At 48.6% G+C, this 25030-nt stretch overlaps 1 protein-coding gene across 2 annotated transcripts in view; it reads left to right on the top strand.

Moving 5' to 3' along the window:
* The window catches only part of LOC308073539 (titin-like), a 248000-nt gene that overhangs the window by 173327 nt on the left and 49643 nt on the right, over nucleotides 1-25030 (top strand). For both annotated transcript variants that reach the window (XM_080412477.1, XM_080412476.1), the window contains 39 exons: nucleotides 465-746; nucleotides 1647-1949; nucleotides 2205-2510; nucleotides 2651-2932; nucleotides 3441-3628; nucleotides 3827-3938; nucleotides 4202-4340; nucleotides 4487-4650; nucleotides 4854-5162; nucleotides 5297-5578; nucleotides 6097-6396; nucleotides 6906-7199; nucleotides 7328-8647; nucleotides 8790-9477; nucleotides 9584-9912; nucleotides 10031-10389; nucleotides 11009-11273; nucleotides 11416-11742; nucleotides 11945-12229; nucleotides 12471-12770; nucleotides 12990-13307; nucleotides 13690-13965; nucleotides 14086-14385; nucleotides 14502-14804; nucleotides 15135-15434; nucleotides 15644-15931; nucleotides 16436-16738; nucleotides 17072-17374; nucleotides 18120-18434; nucleotides 18813-19100; nucleotides 19564-19854; nucleotides 19957-20244; nucleotides 20591-20871; nucleotides 21012-21318; nucleotides 21444-21548; nucleotides 21727-21924; nucleotides 22917-23213; nucleotides 23428-24012; nucleotides 24389-24691. In XM_080412477.1, the coding sequence (XP_080268603.1) occupies nucleotides 465-746; nucleotides 1647-1949; nucleotides 2205-2510; nucleotides 2651-2932; nucleotides 3441-3628; nucleotides 3827-3938; nucleotides 4202-4340; nucleotides 4487-4650; nucleotides 4854-5162; nucleotides 5297-5578; nucleotides 6097-6396; nucleotides 6906-7199; nucleotides 7328-8647; nucleotides 8790-9477; nucleotides 9584-9912; nucleotides 10031-10389; nucleotides 11009-11273; nucleotides 11416-11742; nucleotides 11945-12229; nucleotides 12471-12770; nucleotides 12990-13307; nucleotides 13690-13965; nucleotides 14086-14385; nucleotides 14502-14804; nucleotides 15135-15434; nucleotides 15644-15931; nucleotides 16436-16738; nucleotides 17072-17374; nucleotides 18120-18434; nucleotides 18813-19100; nucleotides 19564-19854; nucleotides 19957-20244; nucleotides 20591-20871; nucleotides 21012-21318; nucleotides 21444-21548; nucleotides 21727-21924; nucleotides 22917-23213; nucleotides 23428-24012; nucleotides 24389-24691 (12483 nt within the window). The remainder of the gene's footprint in view (nucleotides 1-464; nucleotides 747-1646; nucleotides 1950-2204; nucleotides 2511-2650; nucleotides 2933-3440; nucleotides 3629-3826; nucleotides 3939-4201; nucleotides 4341-4486; nucleotides 4651-4853; nucleotides 5163-5296; nucleotides 5579-6096; nucleotides 6397-6905; nucleotides 7200-7327; nucleotides 8648-8789; nucleotides 9478-9583; nucleotides 9913-10030; nucleotides 10390-11008; nucleotides 11274-11415; nucleotides 11743-11944; nucleotides 12230-12470; nucleotides 12771-12989; nucleotides 13308-13689; nucleotides 13966-14085; nucleotides 14386-14501; nucleotides 14805-15134; nucleotides 15435-15643; nucleotides 15932-16435; nucleotides 16739-17071; nucleotides 17375-18119; nucleotides 18435-18812; nucleotides 19101-19563; nucleotides 19855-19956; nucleotides 20245-20590; nucleotides 20872-21011; nucleotides 21319-21443; nucleotides 21549-21726; nucleotides 21925-22916; nucleotides 23214-23427; nucleotides 24013-24388; nucleotides 24692-25030) is intronic.

Below are 25030 nucleotides of genomic sequence, written 5' to 3'. Positions count from 1 at the left end.
AAGTATTGGCATCAACATGTACTTAAAGTACCAAAAGTAAAAGTACTAAATATTTGAAAATAGCAGATCTACAAGCTCACAACGCGTCGCATCGCGACGCGTTGTGAGCTTGTAGATCGGCTATTTTCAAATAGCCTGTGTATAAAACGGGGCTAAAGTGGTAAATGTATGTTTCATAATATCATAATTCATATCTGAAAAGTAACTAGTAACTAAAGTTTTCAAATAATTGTAGTGGAGTAAAAGTACAATATTTGCCTCTGAGATGTAGTGGAGTAGAAGTGAAAGTACTGGAAATTGGAAATACTCAAGTAAAGTACAAATACCTCAAAGTTTTACTTAAGTAGAGTACTTAAGTAAATGTACTTAGTTACTTTCCACCACTGCACCTGTCCCCCTCCTCCAAGACTTACACAAGTTTAATTTCCATTTATATTCACGGTAACCTCTCCTCTCCCCTCCAGTTCCTCCCGAGATGGATCTGGATGCGTCGGTGAAGGAGAAGATGGTGCTCCACGCCGGAGCGACCATCCGCATCATCGCCTACGTCTCCGGCAAGCCGGCTCCGACGATCACCTGGGCTAAAGACGAAGCCGAGGTCCCCGCGGAGGCGGCGGTGGAGAAAACGGGCATCTCCAACTCTCTGGTCATCAAGAACTGCAAGCGCGCGCACCAGGGCATGTACACCCTGAGCGCCAAGAACGAAGGAGGAGAGAGGAAGAAGGTCATCATCGTAGAGGTCCTGGGTAAGATCACGATATTAAAATTGAGAATACATTACCACCAGTTGCATAGTGTCAAAGTTAAACGTTTACAAGAAAAAACTGAAAAGTCAAAATAAAGTGTGGTTTGGACCACTAAAGTACAACAAAAGAAGAAATTCCAAGGCACTCTTCTGGCAAGAAAGTTTAAAAAGCTTGTATTAATTTTGGGGGTGAACTATCCCTTTAAGTGGCTATTCCATATCAGAAATATTAAAAACAATACATCATGAAAAAGGGAACCCATGTGAAGGCTGGGTTACGCATCCAAACATTTACAACTTCCGAAGAGAGCATAGACAGAATTTCACCTTACCTAAGACATTAGTCCACTGTTTAATCCCAAGCAGTGGTGGAAAGTAACTAAGTACATTTACTTAAGTACTGTACTTAAGTACAATTTTGAGGTATTTGTACTTTACTTGAGTATTTCCAATTTACAATACTTTTACTTCTACTCCACTACATCTCAGAGGCAAATATTGTACTTTTACTCCACTACATATACTTGAAAACTTTAGTTACTAGTTACTTTTCAGATATAAATTATGATATAATGAAACACACATTGACCACTTTAAACCTATTTTAAACCTAGGCTATTTGAAAATAGCAGATCTACAAGCTCACAACGCGTCGCATCGCGACGCGTTGTGAGCTTGTAGATCGGCTATTTTCAAATATTTAGTACTTTTACTTTTGGTACTTTAAGTACATTTTGATGCCAATACTTTTGTACTTTTACTCAAGTAAGTTTTTTATTCTGGACTTTTACTTGTAACAGAGTATTTTTATATTGCAGTATTGGTACTTTTACTTAAGTATGGAATTTGAGTACTTTTTCCACCACTGATCCCAAGTGCCTTCTGTCTCCCCTCTCTCCAGATGTTCCCGGACCTGTAGGCCAGCCGTTCTCCGGAGAGGCCCTGACCCTGGACTCCTGCAAGCTGACCTGGTCCTCCCCGGAGGACAACGGCGGCTCCGCCATCACCAACTACATCATCGAGAAGAGGGAGTCCGACCGCATGGGCTGGACGTCCGTCTCCTACACGGTGACCAGGAACAACGCCGTGGTGCAGGGGCTCATCGACGGGAAGGGCTACTTCTTCCGGATCGCCGCCGAGAACATCATCGGCATGGGTCCCTTCATCTCCACGGACAAGATGGTGCTCATCACAGATCCCATCTGTACGGTTTTATGATTTTTATGTTTTTCTGTCTCAGATTTATGTTCATATGTGTCATGAATATAAATAATTTTTTTTGGTATATAATATATATATTAGGGATGCACCAATTCTCAGCCATACATCGGTATCGTCCGATACTCGCCTTGTTGACTATCATCGGTGTATCTACAATGACATTCACCAAAGTTTCATAAAACTATATAGTTGAATTGCTCTTCCTCACTTCCCTTCTCTCTCCTCCTCCTCATCCCAGCTGTCCCCGAGCGCCCCGAGGAACTGGAGGTGACGGCCATCAGCAAGGAATCCGTCACGGTGGCCTGGAGGCCGCCCAAGTACGACGGCGGCTGCGAGGTAACCGGCTACGTCCTGGAGGCCCGCCTCCTGGGCAAAGACCACTTCAGCCGCGTGGGCGCGGACAGCGCCCTGCTGGAGAAGACCTTCACGCACGCCGGCCTGAAGGAGGGTTCCAGCTACGAGTTCAGAGCGGCCGCGGTCAACCAGGTGGGACAGGGCAGGTTCTGCTTCGCAACCAAACCCGTCCAGTGCAAAGACGAGCTGGGTGAGTACTACTGGCTGCTGGAAATCCATCCAAATATTTAACATCAAATGCTTCAATATGGAAGAACAAATACCTGATCTGATATACTACATATATATATATATATATGCAACGCTTATCCCGCTTATTATGTCTTCCAGAACCACCCACCCTGGACGTGGACTTCAGAGACAGGCTCATGGTGAAGGTCGGAGACATGTGCGTCCTGGCGGGACGCTACACGGGTAAACCCGCCGCCACCGTCGCCTGGACCAAGAACGAGGAGGAGCTGGTGACCGACGAGGAGATCGGCACCGGCCACACCGCCAGCACCCTGAGCCTGACCATCAGCAAGGTGAAGAGGGAGCACAGCGGGAACTACCTGGTCACCGTCGAGAACCTCGTGGGAACGCGCAAGGGAATGTGCACGCTGACCGTCGTTGGTGAGTGGCAAACAGTTTTGAAACATGTAATATATATATATTTTTTTGCGTTTCAGTATACTGTACGCGCCTGGGTGGGTGCTCAAAACTGTTGAAAGCCAACCAGTGTTGATTTTGACAGCAAATTTTGATTTGGTTTTAGTCATAGTCTTTCGAATAAAATTCTATTTAGTTTTCTGAAATGTTTTAGTTTTTGTCTAGTTATAGTCGACTAAATATCATAAGATTTTAGCGGTTGCTTGCTGAAAATAGCCGATCTACAAGCTCACAACGCGTGTTGTAGATCTGCTATTTTCAGAGCACAACACCCGAGCGCAACCAATCATAAAATGACTTGTTTTAGTTCTACTGGATCTCTTCTCCACTAAGTCCCTCCCTAACATTTTAGTCTAGTTTTTATTTGTTGACAAAAATCAATATATTTAGTCTTAGGTTTTAGTCATCATAGCTTAGTTAGGAGTGATCGATGAATCCAGTGTCTTAACATATAAACTCCCTGTATGTGCAGACCGGCCGCAGCCTCCAGAGGGTCCCGTGGTGTTTGACGAGGTGTACACCAACAGCATGGTGATCTCCTGGCAGCCTCCGTTGGACGATGGCGGCTGTGCCATCTCCAACTACATCATCGAGAAGAGAGACACCAACAGAGACCTCTGGATGCCTGTCATCTCTTCCTGCACCAGGACCTCATGCAGGGTATGCACACTAGCTTTAGGAATCTGAGCTTGTCTTATACTCCATGCTGTCTTATCTCAGGCTAGGACGTCCTAAATACTAAAATGGAGGAGCAGCTTTCAATGTCTGTAATCTAGCAACCAAAGATCAAATGGAGACTTGAACCCTTGAGGACAAGGATGCTAGAGTACTAAAGGTGGTTTGTGATTGGTCCCTCAGGTTCCCAAGTTGATCGAGGGTCGTGATTACATCATCAGAATCATGGCTCAGAACATCTACGGCATCAGTGAGCCACTGCTGTCTGCTGAGTGCAAGGCCAGAGACATCTTCAGTAAGTACAGTAACCACACCCTAGACTACTACACCCTACTACACTAACTTAAGAGACGTTCACATCAAGCACGTCAACTATCAATGAACCCTCACCCGTTCATCAGTGTGGACGCTCGCATAATTATCATTATAGTTATAGTATACTTATGGGGTGAACGAATGGCCCTTCATACAGGAGCATAAGCAATGCAGAGTACAGTGAATATGTGTGTGTGCATTTCTCCATGTGTAACCGTTTGTGTGTGTGTGTTGCTCTGACAGAGGTACCAGATGCTCCTAAACAGCCCATAGTGAAGGAGGTTTATCACAACACAGCTCTGGTCAACTGGGAGCCCCCCGCTGACGGAGGAAAACCCATCACTAGATACATCGTAGAGAGGAAAGAGACCATGGCTTCCAGGTACGCACACACATATATACACACTCACACACACACACACACACACACACACACACACACACACACACACGCACACGCACACTGATCAACTGTGCTTCTGAACCATGACAATCATCTAATGAACCCTCCTCCACCCTTGCCACCAGGTGGGTTGCCTGCAGCACCGAGCGCATCTTCCCCAAGGTGGATTACTTGGTGACCGACCTGCTGCAAGGTTGCGAGTACGAGTTCCGAGTGTGTGCGGAGAACGTGGTGGGCGTGGGAGATCCCAGCCCGCCATCCAAACCCGTGTTCGCTAAGGACCCCATCGGTAAGTGTGATGTTGCTGCTGCTGAACAACTTGAAATCGCATCTGTATAATATGTATTATAGATTTTATGAAACATGTTATTGTAATGTACACAGAATAGATACATTACATTTATATCCATGGACCTTTATGTATACAGTCATACATACAATATCACATGAAAGTTGAGCTAAGTGTTTTATTTTGTCCTCCCCTGTCTCTAGTGAAACCGAGCCCTCCGGTGAAGCCTACGGCCGTCGACAGGAGCAAGGAGTCTGTCACTCTGTCCTGGGATCCTCCACAGGACACAGGCAGAGGAAAGATCATCGGCTACCTGCTGGAGTTCATGAAAGCAGGAGATGAGGAATGGGCGAAGGTCAACCAGACCCCAGACTCATGTCAGGACACCAAGTTTAAGGTCATCAACCTGGAGGAGGGCTCTCTGTACCGCTTCAGAGTGACTGCCGTCAACTCCGCCGGAGAGTCTGACCCCGCAAGCGTCAATGAGCCTGTCAGAGCTCTGGACAGATCGGGTACAGTTCACATCATATATAATCCTGGCATCACTGTAATGGGCATTATAGGCAAAGATTTTCAGAAGCTGTCAGAAACATATTTCAGAATTTTAGAATTTTAAATTTTGGACCCCCTCCCCGCCCCACTACAGAACCTCCAGAGTTGATCCTGGACGCTGCCATGACCAGAGAGGTGAAGGCCATGGCTGGAACTCACATCGTCCTGATGGCAGAGGTCAAGGGCGCTCCCTGGCCCACCGTCACCTGGAAGAAGAACGACGGCGACATTCCCACCAGGGCCGACATGGAGACCAAGGAACCGAACACCAAGCTGGAGATGAGGTTCTGCAACCGCGACGACTGCGGAGACTACACCCTGACCGTGGAGAACCCGGCCGGTTCTAAGACCGCCACCTGCACCGTGCTGGTTCTGGGTAAGAAGATTAATCCCAGTGGTTCAACTTGGTTTGCTTGGTTTACAGTATATTTTACAACAGCTAAGATCACGGTAAAACCGTGGCCTCCTCGCTTATTGCTTTTCTAAAACGAATATGGCAACGGCAACATGAAAATCATACACGTATCCCAATTAAAACTGTTTATGCCGGCATAAACCAGGAAGTTGCTGTGAAAATGCAAGGAAGGCACCGAACAGCATCTGCCTTGTTTTACAGTGATTTGTAAAAGCTTGCACATACAGTACACAGGACAAAAAAAGGTGCACTGCTCTTACCTTGCCATATGAAAAACTTAAATTGTGAATGGTAATACATCCATGGAACGGCACGGTTAATATTGTAAACAACATGCTGGTGCAGTGTATACTGATACAAACGTTCCTAGGTGCCTCGAGCATTTTACAACAGGACTCAGCCAATGAGAATCAAACAAGGGAACTATCTGTTTTAGAATGGCTGATTAAACGCGACTATGTCTTCGATGTCTCCTCCAGACAAACCAGGTGCCATCCAGCACCTCCGCGTGTCTGACGTGAGGTGCGATTCCGGCTACCTGTCCTGGAAGGACCCCGAGGACAACGGAGGCTCCCGTATCACCAACTTCGTGGTGGAGAAGAAAGAGGCTTCGGCCACGCAGTGGGTTCCAGTCTGCTCCTCCTCCAAGAAGCGCAGCTACATGCTCAAGTACCTCATCGAGGGCTCCTCCTACATGTTCCGCGTCGCCGCCGAGAACATGTACGGCAGGAGTGAATTCACGGAGACGCCCAAGGCCGTCAAGTTCATGAACCCTCTCTGTGAGTTTCAGACATTATGATTGGCTAAACCTGTATTATGATTGTTTATGATCATTTATTACTATTACTGTAAGTGTTTCTAATTGATAGTTCCTCATTGAGCATAGTTTAAAATGTGTTATTAGTTTTTATATTTGTTTTGTTTGACTTTTTGTTTATAGCCGATCTACAAGCTCAGCTTGTAGATTGGCTATTTTCACTTTAAAAAAAAACATGTTTGACAAATGTGTACTTTCAAGTGGCTTTACTATAACCTTCAATATAAATTCTGGTCTTATGTATGAAATATTGACAAAGGACATTTTCTCTAATATTTTTGTTAGTTTGTTTGTTAGTTTTGTAAAAACACAATACAGTTTCAGTTAGTTACCATTTTTTGTAATGCCTAGTTTTAGTTTTTATTTCAATTCTAGTTGTTATCTATTCATTATTGTGTTTAGTTTCAGTTAGATAACAACAATAACCTTGTTCTCAAGCGTAACCTGATTGATTGATCTGTTTGCCCGCAGTCCCCCCCGGCCCTCCCAAAGACCTCCACCACGTGGACGTTGACAAGACGGAGGTGTGGTTGGAGTGGAACTGGCCCGACCGTAACGGAGGCAGTGACATCACAGGCTTCCTGGTGGAGTACCAGGAGGAAGGGGAGAGGGAGTGGGACGAGTGGAAGGTGGTCAGCATCCCCGAGAGTCACATAACCGACCTGGAGGAGGGAAAGACCTACCGCTTCAGGGTGCGGGCCGAGAACGCCATCGGCCTGAGCCGACCCGACACCACCGTGCCCGTGCTCTGCCAGGAGAAACTGGGTATGTATGGTTTGAATGGTCTTTGCGAATGGAAAACAGAAATACTCAAGTAAAAGAAAAGTACCTCAAAATGATACAACTAAGTATAGTCGACTAAAGGTACTCTGTGTGTCTCTGTGTGTCTTCAGTGGCTCCCATCCTGGAGGTGGACCTCAAGTTTACAGAGGGCTTCATCGCCAAGGCTGGCACCACCATCAGGATGCCCGCCATCATGAGGGGCATCCCCGTGCCCACCGCCAAGTGGGTCTACGACAACGAGGAGATCGTCAGTGAGGACAACTTCAAGATCGACACGGACAACTTCTCCACCATCCTCACCATCAACGAGTGCACCAGGCACCACACCGGCGTCTACATTCTCACCGTGGCCAACGCGGCCGGAACCAAGACCGCCGCGCTCAACGTGACGGTCCTGGACGTCCCGGCCGCTCCCATCGGACCCGTCAACATCCTGGAGGTGACCCCCGAGGCCATGGTCATCGAGTGGCGCGCTCCCAGGGAGGACGGCGGCAGCCCCCTCACCAGCTACATCGTGGAGAAGAAAGAGTCCAACAAGGAGACCTGGGGAGGCGTGAGCTCCGGCAGCCTGGAGACCCAGCTCAAGATCTCCCGCCTGCAGAAGGGAGTGGAGTACGTGGTCAGAATCCGCGCCGTGAACAAAATGGGCGCCGGTGCGCCGCTGGAGAGCAAGCCCACCGTGGCTCAGCACACCTTCGAGGCGCCCGCCCACCCTGGCAAGCCCCACACGTCGGACATCGCAGAGGACGCCGTGACCGTGGGCTGGACCATGCCTCTGTCTGACGGCGGAGCCCGGATCCACGGGTACCTCGTCGAGCGCAGACACATTGGAGGCAAGTGGATCCGTGTCAACAAGACCCCCTGCAAGGACCTGAAGTACAGGGTGCTAGGCCTCTTCGAGGGCAACGAGTACGAGTTCAGAGTGTTCGCCGAGAACATCGCCGGATTCAGCGGCCCCTCGCCCTCCTCTGACCCCTGCAAACCCTGCAGACCCATCACGGTCCCCGGACCTCCCGTCAACCCCAAGGTCAAAGACTACAGCAGTTCCACGGCGGACCTGGTGTGGGTCAAACCAAACAAAGACGGAGGCAGCCCCATCCTGGGCTACACCGTGGAGATGAAGACGGCCGGTGCCGAGGAATGGAAGAACCCCAAGACGGACGATGACTTAATCAAACAGTGCGTCTACACCGTCAAGGGTCTGGAGCGGTGTACAGAGTACAGGTTCCGCGTCCGCGCCACCAACATGATCGGAGACGGCGAGTCCATAGAGATCCCAGACTCCGTCATTGCGAATGACATCATGATTCCTCCTGAGATAGAGATGGCCGCCACCTGCCGCGAGCGTGTCACTGTGCGCGTCGGACACAACATCAACATCATCGGTTTCATCAAGGCCAGACCTGATGCCGAAATCCTCTGGAAAAGAGGTAACCTCTCCTCCTCCTCCTTTTAAAATGTTATTTTATTGTTTTATTCTACCTTTAATGTGAATTTGTTGATGTAGCATTAGCTTTATACCTTTATTTGTGTATAACACTCATCATTATTATAATTATTATTATCCTTTAGGAGAGACCGTCTTTGAGAACAGCAAGAGGATCACCTTGATCCAGAACTTCCCCGTGGTCCAGATGAAGATCAAGGAGGCCACCAGAGAAGACCACGGCATGTATTGCCTGAAGGCCTCCAACGAGGGCGGAGAGGCCTCCGTCATGATCACCGTCAACGTCCTGGACAGACCGGCCCACTGCCAGAACCTCATGATCACCTACGCCACCAAAGACTCCTGCATGATCAACTGGGAGGCGCCCAAAGACAACGGAGGCTCAGAGATCACCCACTACATCGTGGAGTGCCGTGAGCCCAGCTTGAGCCTGTGGTCCATGATCTCCTCCGAGTGCACCAACAGCAAGATCAAGGCAAAGCTGATGGAGGGAAAAGAGTACTTGTTCCGCGTCTGCGCCACCAACAAGATGGGTCCCGGCCCCTGCACCGAGACCAAGACGGCCCTGCTGGCCGCCGACCCGCTGCAGAAGCCAGGAGAGCCCGAGAAGTTCCGGGTGACCGACGTCGGAAACCACCACGTCCACCTGAAGTGGAGGAAGCCCGACTATGATGGCGGCAGCCCCCATATCTACTACAACCTGGAGTGTAAGGCCAAAGACGCAGAGGAGTGGGAGGTACTCACCGCTGACTCAATCTCCGAGACCTACTTCCTGGCTGACAAGCTCAAAGAGAACCAGACTTACAGCTTCAGGTCTGTTGTCATTCATCAAGAATATGTGGTAATATATGTACATGTAGTAACGGCTCCTAAGTGTGGATCTTTTCATTCTTTAACATGATCTTTTGTATGTCTCCAGGGTCCAGACATCCAGTGAGGGTGGCGAGAGCGCCTGGGTGAAGATTGCTGACGTTTTGGTGAAGGAGGAGATCATTAAGCCCGTCATCGACATAAATCTGTCCGGCGCGATCACCGTCAAGGCCGGAGACTCCGTGAGGATCGAAGCGGGCATCAAGGGAAAGCCACAGCCAGAGGTCAAATGGGTGAAGGACAAGTGCACCGACATCAACCCCAGGATGAGTTTCGATAACGGAGAGGACTACTCCAAGTTCCTCCTGACCAAGTCCAAGCGCACAGACACCGGAAAATACACGGTGACCGCTACCAACTCGGCCGGTACCTTCTCAGGTATGGATGCGTTATATTGACATCTTAGCCGATATCCTATTACCGATTAATTTGCATGGTCAAATCGATCGATATACAATGACCGATTAATCGTGCAATCGTTCCTATTCTTTCTCAGCGTTCGCCAACGTCAACGTACTGGACGTTCCCGGCGCCGTCAGAAACCTGAGGGTCACGGGCATCGGAGCGGACAAGTGCCGCGTGGTGTGGGACCCGCCGGAGGACGAGGGCGGCTGCGAGGTGGACAGCTACATCCTGGAGAAGAGCGAGACCCGGAGGATGGTGTGGTCCACCTACTCGGCCAGCGTGGTGACGCCGTACTGCAACGTGACGCGCCTGGTGGAGTACAACGAGTACATCTTCAGGGTGCGCGCCGAGAACAAGATGGGAACGGGCCCCGCGCTCGAGACCAAACCTACCACTATCAAGACCCGGTTCGGCAAACCCGGACCCCCTGAGGCCCCTGAGGTCACCAAGGTATGGACACACACACCAACAATGGTGGTGGAAAGTAGCCGAGTATATTAACTCAAGTGCTGCACTTAAAGGTTCGATGACATTCATTTTCACTTTTTTTATTTTTTATGTTTTTTTGGGGGGTTTTATGACCTCAATTACACCCAAAAAATCTGAACTTTGAACATTCAGTGGATTTTCTGTGGTCTGTGGTTTTCTGAATAATTAGGCTGAAAAGTAATCTGAGCTTGGCCCTTCGACAGTGAGGTCACAGTCGATTAATCCCGCCCACTCTCCTCCTCGCCCCTCCCCTCCCCTATCCTTTCCTTTGGGGGGGGGGCGGAGCAGAGGCGATGATTGACAGGCAAAATCCCTCACCAGCGTCACCCGCAGGCAAAGATTTCTTTTTTCATTGCAGTTGAAAAGGCTTTAGAAATGTGAGACAAAAACACCTACAGTGAATCACTGGAGTGGAATTTTCAGTTAAAACTTTTTGTACACGTTTGAAGGACCAGGACAAAGACTCTGAATGTGGTGTAAACATGAATGTCATGATACCTTTAAGAACAACTTTGAGGTACTTTTACTTTACTTATGTATGTACATGTTTCCAATACTTTATTCTTCTACTTCACTACAGGTGAGTAAGGAGGAGATGGTCGTAGTGTGGGCTCCTCCAGAGAACGATGGAGGCAAGTCCATCACCGGCTACATCCTGGAGAGGAAGGAGAAGCGCGCGGTGCGCTGGGTTCCATGCTCCAAGAGCCCCATCTCTGAGAGACGCATGAAGCTGTCCAACCTCATCCCCAACCACGAGTACCAGTTCAGGGTGAAGGCCGAGAACGAGGTGGGCATGGGAGAGCCCAGCCAGGCCTGCCGACCCGTCGCAGCCAAAGATGCAATCGGTGAGACCACAGCTTAGAGCCGGACAGATGTATCGGCCATTATTTCACTTTTTTGTCGACGTTATTATCGGCAATTATATTATAGTGTGTTCTCCTGCGCTGCCTCTCTTAATTTTATCTATTCGCCCACTACCTCCCACAGAACCCCCCGGCCCGCCATCCTTCCTGAAGGTTGGCGACAGCACCAAGACCTCCATCACCTTGGTGTGGTCCAAGCCCGTGTACGACGGCGGCGCCCCCATCATCAACTACAGCCTGGACCTGAGGGTGCACGCCGAGGCCGACCCCGAGAAGCCCGGCGAGGGCTGGAAGAGGATCGACACGCACGGCCCGCTGGTCCTCACCGAGTTCACCATCCCACAGCTGGACGAGAAGACGGCGTACGAGTTCAAGGTGTCCGCACAGAACCAGGTGGGCTGGGGACGCCACGCCTACCTGAAGGACCCCGCCACGCCCCAAGAGATCATCGGTAAGACATTGAAACTAACTTAAGTTCTGTGTTTGACTTCGTTGGCAGTTAGATTTTTTTTGACAGTTTGACTTCGTTGACAGTTTTCAGTTTTTGTCATGTTCATAAACAGAATTGACCAACATAATTCATTATGTTCCATGTTAATAACATTACTGTAAGATTAGATAACTGACGCCATCATGTTTCCCAACGACAACAGAGGCTCCGGAGATCGACCTGGACGCCTGCTTGAGGAGGGGCCTGTCCGTCAGGGCCGGCTGTCCAATCAGGCTGTTTGCCGTCGTCAGAGGAAGACCCGCCCCCAAGGTGGAGTGGAAGCGCATGGGCGTGGACAACGTGGTGCGCAAGGGACACATCGACCAGGTGGACACCATGTCCTTCCTGGTCATCCCCGAGAGCACCAGAGAGGACTCTGGGAGATACTGCCTGACCCTGTCCAACTCGGCGGGAGAGAAGGCCGTTTACGTCCGCGTCAAAGTCCTGGGTGAGTGAGGCTGTTGAATCTCGCCCCTGACTACCCCATATTACAATAATAGTTTAAAAAAAAAACGTACACTAAAACTAATAAAAACTATAACAAAGACTTTCCCAAAACATTTAAAATTGACTAAACTTGCACAACCAAAATCTGATGGAAATGAATAGTCAAAACTTAATGAATAAATAAAAAACTAATGAGAAACTCCAAAGTGATTTGTAATAACATTGGTGTTTCGTCTACTCAGACACCCCTGGGCCCGTCGGAGGCCTGGACGCCACAGACATCACCAAGACGTCAGCTCAGCTGGCCTGGTTGCCCCCCGAGAACGACGGAGGAAGCCCCATCACCAACTACATGGTGGAGAAACGCGAAGTGGACAGGAAGACCTGGTCCAGCTGCACCGAGGAGCTGAAGAAAACCAGCTTCAAGGTCACCACCATGACCCCCGGCGTGGACTACTACTTCCGGGTCATGGCGTGCAACAAGTACGGCATCGGTCTGGCCCAGGACACCCCCAGGTCCATCCAGGCTGTGGACCCCATCAGTAAGTAGCACAAGAAGTACTTGTACAAGTGTCAGATAGAAGCCAGATTTTTGCTATTGTAATTATTTGCAAATGTAATGATTTTCAAATTCAATAACAGTCTAAAAAGATTTGACCAGTTTCTAGTCTTCAAAAACTGACATCTACCCCGATGACGTATTATTTTCAAGTTCGATTCAATTTCCTCAAAACACTTTTGCACGTCTCTGCTTTCAACAGGCGAGCCTGATCCTCCTAAGAAGATGGAGGTTCTGGAGGTGACCAAGAACAGCGCCACCCTGGGCTGGCTCAAACCCCTGAGGGACGGAGGAGCCAAGATCAACGGCTACGTGGTGGACTACACGGAGGCGGGAGCCACCCCCGAGGAGGTGGAGAAGGAGAAGTGGACCCCCTACTCTGTGGTCAAGGACCTCACCATCGTGGTGGTGGGACTCAAAGAGGGGGCCAAGTACAAGTTCAGAGTGGCCGCCAGGAACTCTGTGGGCGTCGGCATGGCCAGAGAGGCCGAGGGCGTCTTCGAGGTCAAGGAGCAGCTCAGTGAGTTTACTGACCGACCCGCTGAAATGATGGCGATTACAATACATCCATCAAAAACCATAGTCCACATATTAAAAGCGAACGAACCTAGGTCTCCCTCATGAACGACAACATTTCTACAGCTGACAGCTCGTTTGGGCAGAGGTTAAACTAGTAACTAGTAATTAACTAGTAACTAATAACTATCTTACTAGTTATCTTACTCTTAAGATAACCTGATGAAGGTCTAGCAACCAAAACGTTGTGTTTGCCTATTAAAGTCTTTTTGCATTTGAAGATAGTTATATTGTGTAAACATACTCTACCATGGAGATCGGTCAAAATAATGTTCTTTTCTAAATGACTCTTTGTGCTTAAACCGTGTGTTTGTGTCGCCCCTCAGTGCCTTGCAAGATCATCATGCCAGACGTGGTGACAGTGAGGGCCGGCGGTAAGTTGAAGGTGGAGGCCATCGTGGCCGGTAAGCCCGCTCCCTTCTGCAAGTTTAAGCGGGGCGGCGAGGACGTGATGACTTCAGACCGTCTGTCCGTGGTGAAGACTCTGACCACCTGCACTCTGAAGATAAAGAATGTCACCAGAGCGGACAGCGGATACTACAGCTTGGCTATTGAGAACAGCACCAACAAGGTCAACCAGATCCTCAAAGTCATCGTCATGGGTCAGTGTCACTGTGAAAAACACGACAAAACACCACACGACACAATGCGATATGACACACTTTACTTTCCTACGCTGATCAAACAAATAATCAACCTTCTCTTGCGTGTCTCCTCTCCAGACATCCCCGGTCCTCCCGGTGGTCCTCTGGAGGTGACGGAGCTGGACACCGACGCCTGCACCCTGCTGTGGAACTACCCAGCGGAGGACGGAGGAAGCCACATCACCAGCTACGTGGTGGAGAAGTGTGATGTCAGCCAGGGAGACTGGCTCATCATCTCCACGGCCTGCACCAAGCCCATGTGCAGGGTGACCAAGCTCAACCCCGGCAAGGAGTACACCTTCAGGGTGAAGGCTGAGAACCGCTTCGGTGTCGGAGGGCCCATCTACTCTGAGAGGACCATCGCCAGATATCCATTTGGTGAGTTTTCACGGATTATTTATTACCAGTGGTGGAAGATGTACTGAAAACGTTGCTCCGTTAAAAGGCCTGTATTGAGTAATAAGTAAGTAATAAGTACAATGTTTGCCCCCCAGACCCTCCGAGCGAACCCATGAACTTCCAGATCAACAGGATCAGCAGGGAGTTCGTCATCCTGTCGTGGGAGAAGCCCAGCAGCGACGGAGGCAGCCCCATCACCACCTTCGTGGTGGAGAAGAAGGAGCGCAACAGTCTGCTGTGGACCAGGGCCAACGAGAACGTGCTGAAGGCCACCCAGTACACCTGCTACGGGCTGCTGGAGGGCCTGGAGTACACCTTCAGGGTGTCTGCCGTGAACCTGGCCGGACAGGGGAAACCCTGCAAACAGACCGACTGGATCACCGCTAGGACTGCTGTCGGTATGTCTGCGCGCGCGTGTGTGTGTGCGTGTGCGTGTGCGTGTGCGTGTGCGTGTGTGCCTGTCACGATTATGACATTTTTGTTGACGATCAACTGGTCCAACAAATAATTGCAATTAATCACAATTGATCTAATTGTGTTTTGGGGACATGAATATTAGAACGTATAACATTAAAAAAAATACATTTCTGTTTGCCTTTGAGGCTTTGTAAACCAAAACTGCACGTCACAATAATTGAGACAGGTCTATCTGAGTGTGTCGACCATTGTTTCCTGTTCGGACAAGTGTGAGTCACCGTCGTCTCCTTTCCTCGTCTCCTTTTCCGCAGACCCACCGGGTAAACCCGAGGTGATGGACGTCACCAAGAGCACCGTCTCGTTGATCTGGAGCAAGCCCGGCCACGACGGAGGCAGCAAGCTGATTGGCTACTACGTGGAGCACTGCAAGCTGCCCGGGGAGAACTGGGTTCGCTGCAACGCCAACTGCATGAACATCAAATCTGAGAGCCACGTGGTGACGGGCCTGGAGGAGGGAGTGCAGTACCAGTTCAGAGTCATCGCCAAGACCGCCATCAACGTCAGCCTGCCCTCCGAATTGTCCGACGTCATTCCTGTCATCGCCGAGCACGGTAATTAACACTGGATGCTACCAGGGGCGCAATCCAACTAATTGATTTAACCTATTATACGAAATATAAAGTATCTAAACATTTACATAATCAACGCAAAGTAAAAGTATCTAAAACGTTTACTCAAGTACAGTACTTAAATGTAATTAGTAACTTTCCTCCAATGACTTACTGACTAACCAACCAACCTTGTATGTTGCGCCTTGCAGTGCCTCCTAGGGTGGAGCTCGGAGTGGACATGAAGAACCTGATCATCGTGAAGGCAGGAGAGAACGTCTTCCTGGACGCAGAGGTGTTCGGTAAGCCTCTGCCCAAGGTCACCTGGAAGAGGGACGGAGAGCCTCTGGCCAAGCGTGAGGGCATGAAGCAGGTGGTGAAGAAACACGTGCACGTGCTGGAGCTGTTCGCCCTCACCAGGAAGGAGTCCGGAGACTACACCATCACAGCCGAGAATGTGAGCGGCGTCAAGTATGCCACCGTCAAGCTCAAGGTGCTAGGTAAGAAGAACCGGCCGCGTTGGCTCTTTGTTGACACTTTCGTAAGTGGTTTTCACACATGCGCTGTCACCTGGAAGTTATCCATGTGTGAACGCGAAATAATGTCTGACTCAGTAGGACGTGACATACAATGAACGGGCTTTACGCTGCCGGGCTCCCTTGAGTTAAGTCAGTGTGATGTCTGATTCAACCTAAATGCCTCAACTTGTCTGAATGGTCCATAGATAATGTAGTCCCTTGTTTATTTACTACTATAGTAATGCAGACAACAAGATACAACCTGACGGTTTCCGTGCACTCGTCTGTACCGAGACCGTTGTTATTCATCTAGTTCACTTTTTCTACAAGTGTGAAAGGCCAACACCGGACATATTGTCCCGACCTGATTCCCTGGACCTTTTCCAGAGTTCATATGAGAAAAAAGGCTATATTTTTTTCCGGATCAGCTAACCTCTCTGTCTCTCTGTCTCTCTCTCTCTCTCTCTTTCTCGCCGTCTCCTCCAGATAAACCCGGTCCTCCGGCCTCAATCAGGGTCTTCAAAATCTATGCGGACAAGGTGAAGCTGCGCTGGGAACCTCCCAAAGCTGACGGCGGTTCAGAGATCACCAACTACATCGTGGACAAGAGGGAGACCAGCAGAGCCAACTTTGCGCAGGTCACGGCCAGCGTGAGCGGTCACCTCACCGACTGCGCGGTGGATAAGCTCATCGAGGGACACGAGTACCAGTTCCGTGTCTCGGCTGAGAACCAGTGGGGAGTGGGAGACTTCGTCATGACAGATCCTGTCATGGTCAAGAATCCATTTGGTACGAGGAAAGATATTCTATAATATGTACTGTATATTCATAACATATTGTGGAGAGAGTGCCCGTTCATCGGTCTCAATTTGACAGTGTTCCAGTTCCGATTTAGTCTGCTCATTTATTTATTTCATCACTTCCAGTTTCACTTGTATATCCTGCATCCTTTAGGAGATCTAATGATGAAAATGTATTTTCTAGCAATGATTACTATCAGAATATAGAGCTATTTAACACTTATTTGAACCCCCCAAAAATACTACTTACCTCACCTTTTCAACACATTTTCAGCACTTTCATCTAAAACTCTTGTCTGTGTGTGTGTGTGTGTCCGTCCAGATGTCCCCGGTCCCTGTGACTGTCCGGTCATCACCAACATCACCTGTAACTCCATGACGGTGAGCTGGAAGGCCCCGGCCAACGACGGCCGGGCCGTCATCCTGGGCTACATGGTGGAGAGACGGGACGCCACGGAGCTGACCTGGGCCAAGGTCAACCGCAAGCCGGTCATCGACCGCAGCATCAAGGCCACGCAGCTGAGCGAGGGCTCGGACTACGAGTTCAGAGTGATCGCCCTCAACAAGGCCGGTCTGGGCAAACCCAGCGACTCCTCTATGGCTGCCACGGCTGTCGACCCTGTCTGTGAGTATACTGTGATATTGTGACGATATAGAGCATTTTCCCACGTTTGTTATAGCAGATCTAATAAGCTGACAACAACGCGTCGCATCATGACACGTTGCTTGTAGGTCTGCTATTTCCGAATGGACAGTATAAACTGGGCTTAACCCTTTAGGACCTGAGGCCGATTCTAAATCTCCTAAATCTCAACAGTTTTCTGAAAAACGTATGTTTCTATATCAGTGGTGCTCAATCTTTTTCATGTCAAGGACCCCCAGAATTATATGTTTTTGGCCACGGACCCCCATCAAAATATTTTGTTCCAGGGACCCCCCAGAAGCAAAGATTTGAGTTATAAATGTTCACTTTAAATATATATATATTCAAAGATTTGCACACATTTTCACGATTTTTCAAAAATAGCAGATCTACAAGCTCGTAGCGCGGCACTCGGTGCCGCGCTATGAGCTTGTATATCTGCTATTTTTGAATAGCCCAAAGTGTAAAATAATGCTTTTAAGCTCAAATCAAAAAATGACACAGTTCCAGGTCTTAATGGGTTAATTGGTTAATGTATGTTTTGTAATAATAATCTAAATCTACAGAGTAACTTGTTATACTTGACATAGTGGAGTAGAAGTATAAAGCATTGATAAACGGATATGCTCTAGTAAAGTGAAAGTAGCAACATTGTTCTTGAGTACAGGAAATGTACTTAGTTACGAATTCCAACCACTGAATTCTCCTCCTTGTCCTCCACCACCAGATCCACCCGGTCCCCCCGCCTTCCCCAAGGTGGTTGACTCCACCAGGAGCTCCATCCTGCTGAGCTGGACTAAACCAGCGTACGACGGGGGGTGCGACATCATGGGCTACCTGGTGGAGAGCAAGCGGGTGGAGGAAGGCGTGGAGACGACCTGGATGAACTGCAACGTGGCCATCAAGCTGCAGGCCACCAAGTTCCTGGCCACGGGCCTGATGGACGACAAGGTGTACCAGTTCAGGGTCTCCGCCGTCAACAAGATCGGCTACGGAGAGCCCAGCGAAGTGCCCGGAGACCACTCGCCCAAAGACATACTCAGTACGCACCCATTCATGTTTTTTTGTTATCAATTGTTTTTATTTATCATATCAGCAATGCACTTATGCCAGTACACATAGATGCATCATGAATAAAAAAGAACGAAACAAAAACAAGATACAAATACATACACGACTTAAAAACACCACAAAGGTTCAAGAAAAGAAAATATTCATTCATCTATACTGTATGTTAACCGTTTGACATTTGTAAAAATGATAATTCATACGACCATTCTCTGATTTATCTATACATGAATTGGAATACATATTTGTATAATAAAAATCTCTCTCCCTCTCTCTCCTTATTTCTCTCTCCCCCTCGCCCTCTCTCTGTCTTTCTCTCGTTCGCTCTCTTCCCTTTCTCTCCATCCTCCAGTCGCCCCCGAGGCGGAGTTGGACGCAGACCTGCGTAAGATCCTGGTGCTCAGGGCGGGCGTCACCATGAGGCTGTACGTGCCGCTGATCGGCCGGCCCGCGCCCAAGGTGACGTGGACCAAGGTGGACGGCGACCTCAAAGAGAGGCAGGGCGTCCTGATCAAGACGTCCGACTGGGACACGCTGCTCATGGTGGACGACATGACCCGCTACGACGCCGGGAAGTACATGCTGAACCTGGAGAACAGCAGCGGGTCCAAGAGCTACCTCATCATCGTCAAAGTCCTCGGTAAACTTCACCCCAAGTCATTCGATCAATCAGTTGATTGATCGATCCATCAATCAATTAATTAATTAATCAATTAATCAATCAGTATAAAGTGGCTGTCGCCTCGGTTTTGGGCATGTCATTATAGATTTTTTTTTTTAAATATATATTTTTCTGAATTTATCTTATTAAATGTTCTAATATATTATAAGTGTTAAAAAAGTTTAAGTTTTGGGGGGAAAAATTACAAATTGTAGAAAAAAAATGGGCAATCATATACGAACATAACAGCTCTACAATTTTATATTGGCTATTTTCACTCATTATTGTGCAACACACTTAAACGGGCTTAAATGGTTAACCAAGTAGTATTTCCCTCACAGTAATACCACTTTAATAAAAACAAAAAGTTTTAAGTGATTACTTCAGTGGGGACACCTATAGGGTCTAACCAGAGACATTATCCCCCCCTCTCCCCATCCAGCTACCCCTGGACCCCCTACCAACCTGATCGTCCAGGAGACGTCAAGGAGCCACGCCTGGATCACGTGGGACGCCCCCCTGGTGGACGGAGGCAGCATGGTGAAGAGCTACGTGGTGGAGAAGAGGATGGCGGAGAGGAAGGCCTGGACCTGTGTGGCCGCCAACTGTCCCAAGCCCTCCTTCAGGATCCTGAACCTGGAAGCCGGAATGCCTTACTGCTTCAGAGTGCTGGCCGAGAACGCCTACGGCATAGGAGACGGCTGTGAGACCGCCGGTGTGGTCAGAGCCTCTGGTAAGTACTGTCTGGGAGTCTGCCCCGACTGCAACCATATGAAAATATATATTTTTTAAAACGTCATAACGTTTCTTAACGTTCCGGGTCCTTCTTTTGCAGAACAACCTGGGCCGGTGGCAGACTTCAGAGCCAGTAAGATCACCAAGGACTCGGTGACTCTGGCGTGGAGGAAGCCCATCAGCAACGGCGGAAGCCACATCACGGCCTACATCGTGGAGCAGAGCGAGGGCGAGGACAAGTGGACGCTACTGACCAAGGGCAAGGAGATCACGCATTCCATGGAGGCGCTGACCGAGGGCCAGGAGTACAGCTTCAGGGTGAAGGCCCAGAACGAGTCCGGAGAGGGACCCCCCACCGAGCTGACCGTGGTCGCCAAGGACCAGTTTTGTAAGACCCTTGTCTTTTCTTTCTTGTATTTGGCCAGGGACCCCCATAAGAGAATATTATTTGTTGTCAAAATGTTTAACAAATATTCCAAATTTTGAAAATTCTTGGTTAACAAAATTGGGTTAATGCATGTTTTGTATTAATAATCAAAATCTGCAAAGTGACTAGTTACTAAAGCTGTCAAATAATACTAGTGGAGTCAAAAGTACAGCATTTCCCTCTGAGAGGTATAAAGCATTGGCAAAATTTAAAGTAAATGTACATAAAAATTGTACAGTAAATGTAATGAGTTACTTCGCACCGCTGATATCGAGTGATATCTAAACTCTCTCGTCTCTCTTCTCAGCCGCTCCCGACTGTGACCTGAGCAGCATCCACGACCTGACCTACGTGGCCAGGGAGGGCGCCACCATGCGCATCAACGTGCCGCTGATCGGCAAGCCCCTCCCCTCCGCCACCTGGAAGCGAGGCGACACCAGCCTGGGCGACACGGGCAGGATGTGCGTGGAGGCACAGCACGGCGTCACCACCCTGCTCATCAGAGACTGCCAGAAGACGGACGCCGACACGTACAGCATCAACGCCAGGAACATCGCCGGAGTCAAGGACTGCAAGTTCACGCTCAAGGTTTGTTTTGCCCTACTCTATTCTTCTTCCCTTTCCTGAAAACTACAAATAAATGGAGCGGGCGCGAAACACCTGCAACACCCGTGATGTCTGATGTGACAAATTGACAATAAAACTGATTTCTGTTTGTGGTCGTGAAGGTGGTGGGCAAGCCCGGCATCTGCACCGGACCCATCAAGATGGACGAGATCACGGCCGACGGCATCACCCTGGAGTGGGAACCGCCCAAGGACGACGGCGGCGCTGAGGTGTCCAACTACATCGTGGAGAAGAGGAGGACCACGGACAGCAAGTGGGCCACTGTGGCCTCTGCCCTCCAGAAGAACACCATGAGAGTCATCAGACTCAGCGCCGGAATTGAGTACATCTTCAGGGTGTTCGCTGAGAACAAGTACGGCGTCGGGGAATACCTGAGGTCGGATCCGGTCATCGCCCAGCATCCATTCAGTAAGTTGGTCGAATCAAAAGGTTTTGCTGGCCTTACTAACATTGTTCATTACACGTTGTGTTGTTATTGTGAAGTAATACCTCAGCACATATTTATTACTCTCTTTTACACACTTTCTCTCTAGACGTACCTGAGGCTCCTGCTCCTCCAGAGATAGTGACCATTCGTCAAGAGTCGGCCACTTTGATCTGGACTGAGCCCAAAGACACTGGAGGCTCCCCAATAACTGGTACAGTTATTATTATTATGACTATCATAATATTTTATGTCCTACCCTGGATTTGAACCCAAACATCTGCCGAGTGAGCCAAGACAGAATCCCTGCTTGAGCCACGGGAGAATGTTATGAGCTTCAGGCAGTACTACTTGTCAACCAGAATGTGTGTGTTTGTGTGTGTTCCCCCCAGGCTACCGTGTGGAGTTTAAGGAGCGTAACAGTCTGATGTGGAAGCGCGCCAGTAAGACGGTGCTGAGGGTGAAGGAGTGCAGAGTGACCGGTCTCATTGAAGGACTGGAGTATGAGTTCAGAGTGATGGCCATGAACGCTGCCGGTCTGGGCAAGGCCAGCAGAGTCACCGAATCTATACTCGCTCTGGACCCTGTTGGTGAGCTCATTGGCTTATATTATGTTGGCAGTTCTGTGTATAATTAATAGGCCTGTCCCCGACTAAGGATTTGTTTAGTCGACTCTAATTGGCGACTAATTGCCAATAGTCGACTGGCAGTCGACTAATAAACTTTTTTTTTTTTTTTTGGGCCAAAATACATTTTATTTCAAAGGGCCAAGTCTACACAGTTTGTTTTGTCTCCAGCAGAGTTTCTAGTGTCTCTATCTCTCTCTGGAAGAGGTTGCACATGAACTCTGCAGCCGCACTGAGGCGCTCCAACACAAACAATACCAATACAAAGATGAGGAATAAGAAGAATAAAGTGGAAGTTACGTGTGGTTGCAGGTGTAGACTTTTTTCGACTAGAGTCGACTAAGAGACACTTAGCACAGTCGACTAAGAGACACTTAGTCGACTCGGACCCCCCGCGACTAACCAGTCGACTAGTCGACTTAGTCGAGGTCAGGCCTAATAATTAATAATATACACAATATAATAAATAGCTCTGTATTTATGGACCAAATATCTCAATAACAATATTGTGACGATGATATACTGTTGTGACCTTAATCTTCCAAAAATAGCGGGTTTACGAAACACATGAAATTGGAAGTGATTAAACAAAGACATTATGAGCGGACAAAACTGGAATTAGAACAATATAAAATGTAAGCTGATGAATAGGTTCTCTTTCCTGATCGGACGAAATTGTCTCCCACCTGAAACTGAAGTTTATCTTAAATAAAGATCTGGAGAGATGGGACCCCTGTTATTGTACAAACACTCTATAGCAGTGATTACTGAGAATATAAGGCTTTAACCTGTTAACAAAATGATCACTTACAGCACCTTTAATAATAAGTAATATAAGATGGAATAAATATGGTTTACAAGACCAGGCATACTGTATATTGGTATCTTATTTTATATTTATTTCAGCACAGTTCAGCACAGCTAACAATTCCTTTTTGTTTCCGTTCGTCGCCCAGATCCTCCCGGCAAGCCGGACGTGATCAACGTGACCAGGAACACGGTGACACTGATGTGGACCGCTCCTACGTACGACGGAGGCCACAAGCTGGTCGGCTACATGGTGGAGAAGCTGGAGGCGGGCACCAAGACCTGGCTGAAGGCCAACCACATCAACGTGCAGGGCTGCGCCTTCACCGTGCCCGACCTGACGGAGCAAGCGCAGTACGAGTTCAGGATCCGGGCCAAGAACGCCGCCGGCGCCATCAGCGTCCCCTCTGAGACTACCGAGATGCTCACCTGCAAGGATGAGTATGGTAAGAGGGGTTTCACTTGAATATATCACTTATTGTATTTGACATAGATATTAAATAATAAAGTATTGACAAGTGGGCGTTACTAAAAAGTAAAAGTAAGTAAAAGTACCTCAAAATTGTACTTAAGCACACTAAATAAATAAATGTAATTAACTTTCCGCCACTGATTATAGCGAGTACTTAAGGACTACTTTGCTCCTCTCTCTTCCTGCAGAGCCTCCGTCCATCACCATCGAACCGGACATGAAGGAGGTGTCCGTCCGGGCAGGAGACACCATCGTCATTTCAGCCCCCAAGATCACCGGCAAGCCTCCTCCCACGGCCATGTGGTCCAAGGCAGGCCGCGAGTTCAAGAACTCTGACGTGGTCACCATCACCAGCACCCCTACCTCCTCCACCCTGGCCATCAAGTACGCCAGCAGGAAGAACACGGGAGAGTACACCATCACCGCCAGCAACCCCTTCGGTATCGTAGAGGACCGCATCAGGGTGAAGGTTCTGGACATCCCTGGACCTCCAGGTCCCGTCGAGGCCTGCAACATCTCGGCTGAGAAGTGCACCCTGACCTGGCTGCCTCCGGATGAGGACGGAGGTTGCACCATCAAGTCCTACGTTCTGGAGAAGAGAGAGACCAGCCGTCTGATGTGGACCAAGCTGGCGGAGAACGTCATGGACTGCAGATACGTGGCCCACAAGCTGGTGAAAGGAAACGAGTACATCTTCAGAGTGTCTGCTGTCAACCAGTACGGCACCGGAGACGCCAACCTGTCAGGTCCAATCAAAATGGAAAACAGCTACAGTAAGTTGACTAGATGCTTGTTTTTTGTTTAATTGATATTGTACAAAACAGGTGATCTTACTATACTGTGTAACTTTTTCAATTAAACAAATATACATTTTGATATATTCTGTCACTTTTTCACAATAAACATTCAACATAAATGTGTTCTCTAAACACTATTAAACACTGTTTTTATTCACGAGTGTCCCCTGACACTCGGCACCAAAATGACGTAGGCACCGGAAATGTACTTAAAATGTGTTTTAGAGTTAATAAATACAATTTCTGACTACTAAAATTAATGTAGAGTATGACTTTAACTCAACTCCTTTTCATAGATTAAATTATTCAGCTCTTCTGTAAGTGTAATGTTCCTGTTTGTTGCTTCCCCTAGAGCCACCAGGTCCACCCTCTGTCCCAGAGGCCGATAACATCAGCAGGAACGCTATCACCATTTCCTGGAGGAGACCAGTTGTGGACGGAGGAAGTGACATCAGAGGCTACTGTGTGGAGAGGAAGGAGAAGCGAGGCATGAGATGGGTGAGAGCGTGCAAGAGGACGGTCCCTGACCTGCGCTACAAGGTCCAGGGCCTGACGGAGGGAGTGGAGTACGAGTTCAGAGTAACCGCTGAGAACAAGGCCGGCTTCGGGGCAGCCAGTGAGCCTTGCAAGGCCGTCATGACCAAGGATATCGTGTGTAAGTAAAACTCTTGCTTCTCCTACTACGCGTTGTGAGCTGGTAGATTGGTAGAGCTTCTATTTTTGGAAAAAATGCAAGTGATAAGTTCTGAGTTCCCAGAACTCCGGGTAAATACTACCGTATGGAAACGGTAGAAGCGTATGGAACCAAATCCAGAACCCGTGAAGTACGTTACACGGCATGGTTTGCTTAGTTCTTGTAGTCGAAAAGAGACAGTATTCACTTATTTTACAGTGGACAGAATCATACTTTTATGAGCTGAAACCTACATACATTTACATAAACTGCTACAGATGTCACCTCAAAGCATATTATCTCTCATATGTTTGGTCTTAT

The sequence above is a fragment of the Gymnoscopelus braueri genome (assembly GCF_963280865.1).
Source record: "Gymnoscopelus braueri genome assembly, chromosome: 18".
NCBI lineage: Eukaryota > Metazoa > Chordata > Actinopteri > Myctophiformes > Myctophidae > Gymnoscopelus > Gymnoscopelus braueri.
The sequence above is the reverse complement of the archived record's forward strand: the minus strand, read 5'-3'. Positions and strand labels throughout refer to the sequence as shown.